General features: G+C 39.7%; 1 protein-coding gene across 2 annotated transcripts; it reads left to right on the top strand.

Moving 5' to 3' along the window:
- The first annotated feature begins 3970 nt into the window (after positions 1-3970).
- On the top strand, positions 3971-9907 carry LOC133732203 (uncharacterized). Of its 2 annotated transcripts, XM_062159695.1 has the most exons (5): positions 3971-5322; positions 5666-6323; positions 6402-7136; positions 7229-7344; positions 8009-9907. In XM_062159695.1, exons 2-4 carry the CDS (start codon positions 5703-5705, stop codon positions 7325-7327), a joined length of 1455 nt encoding a protein of 484 aa, XP_062015679.1. In that variant the 5' UTR covers positions 3971-5322; positions 5666-5702; the 3' UTR covers positions 7328-7344; positions 8009-9907. The 2 variants fall into 2 exon arrangements, with proteins under 2 accessions (XP_062015679.1, XP_062015678.1); XM_062159694.1 differs by lacking the exon at positions 8009-9907 and having other exon boundaries at positions 4856-5322; positions 7229-7585.
- Positions 9908-9976: the final 69 nt, after the last annotated feature.

Here is a 9976-nt window from a genome sequence, read left to right as displayed (position 1 = left end):
GATGATAAATTTGATGAAAGACGAGGAAGAGGAAAGAACTGAAGAAAGAATATGAGTTTTCGGTGAGGATGATCTAATGATGTTAATTTGATGAATATATGGTAAATAGAGAATTGCATAATGGGGATTGGGGAGGAAGAAAAAAGAAAAGAAGAAGAAGAAGAAGAAGATATGAAATAGAATTGTAGAAGAAGAAGAAAAGTGTCGAAGAAAAGAAAGAGAGATGAGAAAGTAAAAAGAGGGTTCTGGGATGGCCTAGGATGAGATAAATATAAACATTGCACATAATATATTGAGAGAGTCTTATGCTCCAGTGGTTGGGAGCAAGGCTTTTGTGTAAGAGGTCGGGGGTTCAAACCTCGCCTCTTACCCAATTTTGTGCATATTTTGCATATTATTGGACTTGCAGGCAAAGCTGGGAAACTGGATTTTAGGCCCGAAAAGCCCGAAGACCGAACCGGCCAGTTTGGGATCGGTTTCCAATTTTGAAAAAGCCCGAACCGGCCCGGATCGATTGTTTCGGGCTCGGTCTCGGTTTTACCAAATTTCAGGCCCGACCTGACCCGAGTCCAGCCCTAGTTAGATATAAAGCCCGCCTTGTGGCGCAAAGTTTCTCACAACGCCCTAGAATCGACTACGAGGAGACGTATTCTCTCATAATAGACGTTATAACGTTCTGCTAACTTGTCAGTTTGGTAGTTTCCGAAAAACTTGACATGCAGCTAATGGATGTGGTTACAACATATCTCTAAGGGGATCTAGATTCAGAGATATATATGAAGGTTCTAGATGGATTTCAATTACCCAAATCAAGTGGCTCTAAACCACGGAGCGCGTTTTCAATAAAATTAAAACGCTCACTATATGGATTAAAACAATCCGGACGGATGTGGTATAACCATCTAAGTGATTACTTTATTGGGAATTGATATATTAACAACGAAATATGTCAATGCGTGTACATTAAAAAAACTAGTTCCGGATTTGCAATTGTAGCAGTTTATGTCGATAACATGAACCTAATTGGAACTCTACATGAGTTAAAGGAAACTACTAAGTATTTGAAATCCGAATTTGAGATGAAAGATCTTGGGAAAACACAGTTTTATCTCAGTTTAGAACTCGAGCACCGTAGTGATGGGATTTTGATCCATCAGTCTGCATATACTTAGAAAATTCTAAGGTGCTTTAATGATGATAAAGCAAAGCCTGTGAGTACTCCCATGATTGGCCGTAGTCTTGAGCCTGGAAAAGATCCATTTCGTCCAAAGGATGAGGACGAAGAGTTATTAGAGGCCGAAGTGCCCTATGTAAGTGCAATAAGCGCATTATTGTACGTAGCTCAATGCACAAGACCAGACATCTCATTTGCAGTGAACTTGTTAGATTGACATAGTTCTGCGCCAACACGTCACCATTGGATTGGTGTAAAGATAATCTATCGGTACTTAAAAGGTACGATTGATATGAGCCTATTTTATCCCTACAGAGAGAAGAGGAATGACGGAAATTTGGGAACGGACCCCAGAAGGCAAGAAGCCGCCGTCCATGGCACCATAATCGGCCAAGTAGCCGACGCCGGCGCCGCCGCCATCCATGGTGGCCAGCGTCCTCCTCCTCCCCTCCATCAAAATGACAATGATGTTTTGATGGGTTTTGCTGATGCAAAGTACCTCTCTGACCCTCACAAATGTCGCTCCCAAACGGGTTATGTCTTTACCATGGGAAGCACTGCAATATCTTGGAGGTCTACAAAACAGACTCTTGTTGCTACTTCCTCAAATCATGCAGAGATTATTGCTCTACATGAGGCCGTGCATGAATGCATATGGCTAACGTCTGTAATTAGACATATCCGAGGAACTTGTGGTTTGAAGTCTACCACAGATGAACCTACATGCATTTATGAGGATAATGCAGCTTGTATTGAACAAATGAAGTTAGGTTTTATCAAAAGCGATAACACCAAGCATATATCGCCTAAGTTCTTTTATAATCAGTAACAACTATCACTTCTGAAGATTGAAGTGAATCAAATCCAATCAGATGATAATGTAGCGGACTTATTCACTAAGTCACCTAAATCCACCTTCGAGAAACATGTGAAGAGCATCGGATTAAGAAAGTTATCCGAACTCCCATGATTGTAGCAATCAGGGGGAGATATTGACATTAGGGGGAGGTATGATGTCTACATGTTCGATCTGGAAGAGTGAAGGACGTGTTGTACTCTTTTTCTCCTCCTCGAGCTTGTTTTTGTCCCACAAGGATTTTTCACTCGAGCAAGGTTTTTAACGAGGCAACGGATGAAGCGTCACCACCAAGTTTTAGCAGCACAAAGGGGAGTGTTGAAGAATATTGACATTTGTGTGCCTTATCAAACTAGGAGTAGTTCTATGATTGTAATAGGAGAGAAGGTTCTAGAATTCCTAGTCCTATTCGGAATAGTATGAATACACAGTATCCCTATATATAGGGCTCCTATTATCAATAATGATATACATAATTCTCTCATCAATCTCTCTCAATTCTCTCATTCTAAAACTTTTTTTTTTTTTTGGGTACAAATTTTCTCATCCTATCTCTTATTTCCAGGTTTTGGAAATGCTTGTATGCTCATTAGTATCAAAGGTGCCTTTGTCAGAAACTCTTCTGAAGCTTAAATCAGAACCAAACTTGAGCAATGAATGTCCAATATGTATTGAACCTCAAACAGTAGGAAGCTGGATGAATGAGGAAGGAAACATTTCTTTGAAGCTTATGGTTAGCAAATCTCAGAAGATAGTTTGCTATGCAGAAGCAGGGGAGGATTTTGTCAATTTACTTTTCAGTTTCTTGACTGTTCCACTCGGGTTTATAATAAAACAGATCCAGGATAGCTCGTCTTCTTTGAAAGGTAGCATTGAGCAGCTAAGTGTCCAGGATCTTGATGATGAATTCTTCAAATCAGATTACCAGAAGGTAATTCTACTCAATCCGAAGCTTTACCCTGGTTTTTGCTATGAGAACCATCTTTTAGGAATTGAGTATGGCCTGGAGACCTCGAATTATTATGCACGCTACTGGACAGGTGATTCCTTTAGTATAGTGGTGACTATGATAAAGCCTTTGTTCCTTCCTGTTCTTCTTCTATGCCATCCGTGACTACTGTCCCACTTAAACTCAAGTATTGCGACACTCAATATGACGCCATACGTGATCAAGGATTTTTGAATGAACCGACGATGTTTACAATTACTGACAATCTGATCATAATGCCCATATCTCCTCATTTGGCCTTTCTGTTTACACAAAATGAAGGTACTATTCACTGATATTGAGGAGCAAGTTGTGCAGGTCGGAAAGGAGGAGGTCAGTTATTGCTTATATTTTCTATTTGTCACTTCAGTATAGTCATCATATTGCACCTATCTCATTTTCTTTGCTATTGCAACATCAAATGACTACATTTTATCTTCTGCATTTCTATTTTGAAACTTCAGGTATTCTTACTTGGCAAGACTGAGTGCTATCTAATACTGTAATTTTTGTTTTCTGTTGTGCTGTTATTTCTGCAGGCTTTTCGCCTTTTGGTAACATCTTTTCTTTGTGATTCTTCTCTCACCGGTGTCTTCCTTCGGCAGCCAAAGAGCAAACAATGAAAAAAGCAGGCTTTTCGCCTTTCGGTAACATCTTTCTTTGTGACTCTTCTCTCACCAGCATCTTCCTTAGGCAGCCAAAAAGCGAACAATGACCAAAGTTCAGTTATCTAATGTACGAGTCATATGATGCTTTTGATACTGGAACTCAACAATTGCTAATTACATAAAGCACCAGTTATATATACTTGCAATCATGTGCTTCATAACACCAATGACTGTGATTGTGTCATTGTATACACATGTAAGCAAGTCTTCCTTTTATATTGTTGTGCAGTATTTAAAATTTTGTGTGAGAATACTTAGTGCAATGTATTCTTAAGTTGGATCTTTAAACCTAAAAGATTTGATAAAAGGTATCTGAGTTGATTGTTCAACTGTGTGACTAAGTACAGCGCATGACAACTGTGGAAGTGCACATCAACGTCCTCAAGTGTGGATGAGGAAGGATGCATAAATGAATTATCAGTGGTTCATTCTAGTTAAGTGCATTGTTCGATTTGGTTTTCATTTCTATATGTTGGTGTGTTGAGTATGCATTTAGCTGTTTTTGATAGAACATTTGCTACAGATGATGTCGCCTAACAGTATGATGTTCATATCCTGATATATTGCATAATGTTAGATGTTCAAGTTTTAGGCTCTGCTCTCCTTAGCCCTATACCCTACAAATAATTAAATACAGAACAAAGTGACCAGAAATCCATTGCATCTTCACCATCAGTAGCTATAATAGAAACAGTAGTCTGAGCAGGAAAATGTACTAAAGAACCTAACAAGTTAATCAGAAATCCAGGTCAATCATTTTTTCTTTCTGAAAATGATAGAATAGACCAGCATATTAGGAGGTTTCCACTTAATTCTAAAAACCAGGACTTCCATTTCCACTGATTAGATCCCCACACAATGGAATTTGGCCAGGGAGGAATCCACCAAGCACAAAATATATACAATCATGCACAACAGATGGAGAAAATTAAAGAGGATTTCTTGGCTTTTGCTATGTCCTTTTGGAGATGCCATCAGCTGGCCACAAGGTATATTTTATTTCATTAACTTTTAATCTGCAGGTCACAGCAGGACCATAAATTTCATCCTAGTCAAAGAATCCCTTTCCAAAAGCAAAAATGGTGGACCATAACATGCAATTCTGCCTCCCAAGTGGCTCTTGCTTTCATGATTTACTTTTACTACTTTCAGCTGACCCTGTCTTCTCTTGGAGTAGTCTTGTGTTTTCTGTACCATTGTACGTATAGCATTCTTGGAAGTTCAAAGCTCAGCTAACTATATGATTTCATTTATTTTCGTCAATTTGTTCTACTTGTACAAAGAAATTGGAATGTGCTTTGATCACCAAACCCAAACAATAGAGTCCTATATTTTAAGAGAAATCAGAAATCTACAATGCCACTAATTTCTTCTTCGTTAAGTGTAGTTGCCCTTTTGCAATCAAAAAAGAAAAAGCACTTCCCTTTTGAAAAGCTTAAAGTGGTGTGCGATGACATGGATGATGGGCCTTTCCAGACTCATGGTCTTCTTCTTTAACTTGAATTGAGAGTGATTCAGAGCATATGGTAGCAAACAAAGTTTTATCACTGGGAGTTGCTCACTCTGAAATACTACTACCTTGTAGCCTTTCAGAACTCGAAGTACTGCCGCAAAACAGAACAAATTTTCAATATTGGTAAGCTCCCAAAACAGAACAAGTTTTGTGTATGGTATTTCTCTATTTCTTATAATTGTTTAGACTTTAGAAAGACTCCTGAATTCTGTTTCTGGGTCAACATTCCGTATTTGCATGTGACATTTTAGGAGGTTTATTGATTCTAGGAGGTGTAGTAGTTTTAGTTTAGGATTTTGGACCCTGAAAAACCATTAGTTTTTCCTGTTTGTTACTTTATTGCGTTTTAGTCTTTATATCTGATGTAAGAACTTTACTTCAAGCTCGATCATCTTCATCGCTTCAATTTAAGCAGGAAACAACATATATTATTGTACCAATTGCTCATGGAGTTAATTTGTACCAGGAAGCAATAACAAAGCTGAATTTACATCTTATCTTCCATGGCTCAAGAAGTATCAGATGCGAAGAATATCAGCTTGAAGGCATTGGTGGACAAGGGAAGAAACAGAGTAATCTTCGTAGAGGCCGATAATGATTTCATTGATGTTCTCTTCAGTTTTTTGACATTACCAATGGGAAAAATTGTCAAGCTTGCTCGCGACCATTCAACAGCACTGGAAATAGGTTGCATAAACAAATTGTATCAGAGTATTGAGAAGCTTGATGTGCACGTTTTCAGGTCCAATGTATGTAGAGACATGTTGTTACTTCCGCACTGTGCAGCTAACTGTCATTGCAAGAACCTCAAATTGAAAATTATTGACGATGTGGAGCCAACACGGTTTAGGTGCAATAATTACGCTTACGGTTGCTCCTGGTTAAGTTATTATGCAACGGTTCCTTGCCCTTCCTCACATACCGGGCGTTCTGAAGTATATCTTTCAGTGGACGATTCTCAAGTTGGAGGGGTATTTGTAAAAGACGGAGCCAGTGTTATAATAACTGATGATTTACAAGTGCTACCCCAATTAAGTGCAGCTAGCATTTCCTTGTTTACCAAGCTTGGAGCCACGAATAGCAATACCACTGAGGAGCTAACTTTTAATATTGGAGTCGAGCAGGTAATTTTTTAGCATGCCTCATTTTTTTTGTTACTACTATACCTGTGCCATGGTTTCTGATGTAAAAGTATTTTCCAGGTTTTGAATTTGCTTGTGAGCTCATTTGTATCCAAAACGCCATTCACTGAAACTCTGCTGAAGCCTAATCCTGTACCAAAATTTGGTTGTGTGAATTCCAGTCAAGGAAAATGTATTGAATCTCAAATGTCGGGGGACTCCATAGACGAGGAAAAAGAAAAAAACATCTCTGTCAAGCTCATAGTGAGTAAATCAAAGAATGTGGTTTGCTATGCAGAAGTACGAGAGGATTTTGTTAATTTGATCTTCAGTTTCTTGACTCTTCCACTTGGGTTTATATTAAAGCAGATGCTGGATTTCCCTTGGAAAGGATGTATTGATCAGTTGTGCAAGGGTGTCCTGGATTTTGATGAGCAATTTTTTAAGTCAAATCACCACAAGGAATTGCTATGCAATCCCAAACTTGTTCCTGGGTTCATCTTTGAGAACAATCTTTTAGGAATTGAGGAGGCCGTGTACTATAGGTTTTATGATAATAAGTATAAGTGGACTTCTGATAGTTCCATTATCCCTTCTAACCAGTCCTCAGTCGAAGTTAAATTTTTGGATCCCAAATCCCATGGTGATAAAGATAGAAATGCTAGGGGATTCTTAAAAGAACCAGCGATTTTCACAGTAACTGACAATTTGGATGTAAGGCGAGCATCTCCAATCTTTCAACTGTCTGTTCTTAATGATTTGAAGGTACATTTCACTGATATTGAGGACCGAACTGTGCATGTTGGCAAGAACGAGGTGAGTTGAATAAAATTTTCTTTTAAACTCTAATTTAAGCCATTAATTAGCTAGGCTGATCAATTTATTATAAATTGTTATTCACTTTGCAGGCTTTGCGTCTTTTGGTGGCTTCTGTTGTTTCTGACTCAGCTCTAACCAATGCTTTCCTACGGAAGCCACAGGAGCCATCGATTAAGCGAGAGCAATGAGGAGTACTTAAGAAGAGGTGTTGCTTTTGTTGCTACTACCTCTAAGTATGCGTTTTGGTTTTTAAGAACAACTTCAATTTGTAGTGACCTGCATAGTCTGCATATTTAGGGGCGAACTCTTTGGTCATGTTTTCGTTGCGTTACTTTGTGTTGTAAGAATATGTATTTCGCTATTTTGTCGAGACTCGAGAGCTCTCTCTGTGCGTGTCTCTCTGCTTTCATCAGTACGTAAATATGAACTTCTACTGGCTATGATAACTGAAGACTTGTTAAGTTGTGTTCTAATCGTATCTAAGTACCTTTGTTCCTAGATGGTTCTTGATCAGCTAGCCATGATATGCTCAAAGAAGAAAATCTCTTTTTATTTTATTATTTTTTATTTTTTGAATAAATATCTTTTCTTTTCAGTCACTTATATATGAGATGCAATTCATCTCACTCTCTAGAAATAGTGGTGTGGATTGTATTGTGTTGATTCACAACAAAATATTTCAGACCTTAAAAATAGACTTGATTCCCATGTGCAAGATCAGTTTGCATCATTCTGAACTTTTAAGTAGGACTTGCTTCTCATGAACAGATCACATTACATCATCCTAAAACAACTTGGCCTTTTTAATTTGTTAAAATTTCCATCTCATTCACTTCCTTCAGTTATTTTGCTCGGTGTTGTTATTGCAGGCTTTGCGTCTGTTGGCGGTGTCTTTTGTTGGTGATTCTGTTCTCACTGATGCCTTCAAAAGGCAGCCCCATGTAAGAAATGAAGAAAGCTTGGTTATCTAATACAAAACAGAACCACCAACATGGATATTGTGTTTGGCACTACCTTCACTGAGGGTTTGGCTTCGGCATGCTTGTAGTTTAAGCCAAATGTTATCCGATGGTGTATTTAAAATGCATGCTTTCTACTGCTTAGCCAGTAACAACCAAGTATTTATCTCCGTTGATTTCACAACAAATATGCACACAATGTGGTATTTTTCAGATTTTGATATGTTAAAAAAAGAAGAAGAAAGGTTTTTTCAAGGCAGCTGCGCGTTCTCTCTCTAACCACAACTAGGGTTAGGGTTTTCTCGCCGTCTGCAGCTTTTTCTCTCAAACATCAATGGCAATTGATGCAATGGGCGCACATCTCGATGCTTCTCTCGCTCTCGCGGAGGGGAAGAGGCCTGTGGACTTGCGTCCGTCCAAGGGATTACGACAACATGAAGCTTTCATGGTGGGAAAGCTACTCACAGCGAGAGACTATACTCGCCACTTGTTCATGGGGATGTCCCGATCTGCATGGAGGGTGAATGGCACTCTTAGGGTTGAGGAAACTTGAGAAGATGATCGGGTTCTCTTCTCTTTTTTGGATCCGACTGACAGAGCTAGGGTTTGGAAAGGAGGACCATGGGGCTTCAATAGGGCTCCGATAGCAATTGCAGAATATGATGGTGTCGGCCAGATCTCGGCGGTGCCATTGAAGACGTCGTCATACTGGATGACGTTATTGGGTGTTCCCCCTGCCTTTCGGTCTGAAAGGATTATGAGACTCATTGGCAGTACCTTGGGTGATTTCAAAGAATATGATAGAACCACTTTCTGGCAAAGGGTACTGCGTATAAGAGTTGAGATCGAGTATGCTAAGCCATTGTTATTCAAGCAGCGATTCTGGGTTGAAGATGATGTGTAGTTTCTGGTGAAGTTCAAATATGACAAGGTTTTTGGGCGTTGTGGGCGGTGTGGCTTTGTTACCCACGTCGGCCTCCCATGTTCCGGCCCTGAGTTGGAGGAGGATGAGGAGGAGGTTGCAGGTGTGGTGGCACAACCGTCTGCACTAGCGGTGTTGCGAGATGAGCCAGGAACGAGTTCAAATGCAACTAGGGTTTTGACAAATAACCAAACCCTAATCTTCAAGGCCAAGTTACCTAGCACCGTCCCTGAATTTTGTCTTCCTGCGGCAGTGGCAGCGGCTCGAAGGGAGAAACGACAGGTGTAGATTCGGGAAATCACAGAACCGACACCAGTTTGAGCCTATTCTTGGTCAGCGTCGGGCTAAGGATGCTGATGAGGTAACTATTTCTCCTAAAAAACTGAGGTTGAGTTTAGCTATTGGCAAAAAGAATTTGGATGCAGTGACTCTGGGACTATTGGAGGGGCCAGCTGAACATGTTGAGCAGCAGAAAAGGAAGAGAGACCGGCCTATTGGAAGCTTGAATAAATTGCCTTATGGTATGGCGGGGAAAGGAAAAAATGCCAAGAATGAGGGTGACTCGGGTAAGAAGGTTCCAAGGAAGAGCAGGAAGACCAACCTGATGCCGAGGTTGTTAGCTGTTGAAGAGACTGACTAGGGTACTACCTCCAACCCTAAGGGGAAGGAGATAGTACCTTCTTAGATCTCTATGGTTCCTAGACATTTGGATGCAAGTCTTTTAAAGTAGGAATGATCTCTATGAGCTTTTGCTACTTTTCTAAGATGTTTCTAGTTTTTGTTTATGCCACAATTGAGTGTTGGCAAATTAGGCTAGATGATTGATTTTTCCTTAAGAAGCGAGTTATTCTTGCTTAGTTAGGCTTGCTCTCCAGCGAGCGTCCCTTTAGACTTTAATGAGTTTAGTATAGTCCTATCTAAGTCATCTGGTGTTGTACCAGGTTCTTGGATAAGTT

This window comes from Rosa rugosa, chromosome 2 (genome assembly GCF_958449725.1).
Source record: "Rosa rugosa chromosome 2, drRosRugo1.1, whole genome shotgun sequence".
Lineage (NCBI taxonomy): Eukaryota > Viridiplantae > Streptophyta > Magnoliopsida > Rosales > Rosaceae > Rosa > Rosa rugosa.
Note: the sequence above shows the minus strand (reverse complement) of the source record. Positions and strands in the feature narration are given on the sequence as shown.

Excerpts from the sequence above, each read along its gene's own strand:
- LOC133732203 (XM_062159695.1), top strand. The coding sequence starts at position 5,703 with ATGGCTCAAGAAGTATCAGATGCGAAGAATATCAGCTTGAAGGCATTG. Across the intron at positions 6,324-6,401 it reads TTAATATTGGAGTCGAGCAG|GTTTTGAATTTGCTTGTGAG; the intron begins GTAATTTTTTAG and ends AGTATTTTCCAG. Across the intron at positions 7,137-7,228 it reads TGCATGTTGGCAAGAACGAG|GCTTTGCGTCTTTTGGTGGC; the intron begins GTGAGTTGAATA and ends TTCACTTTGCAG.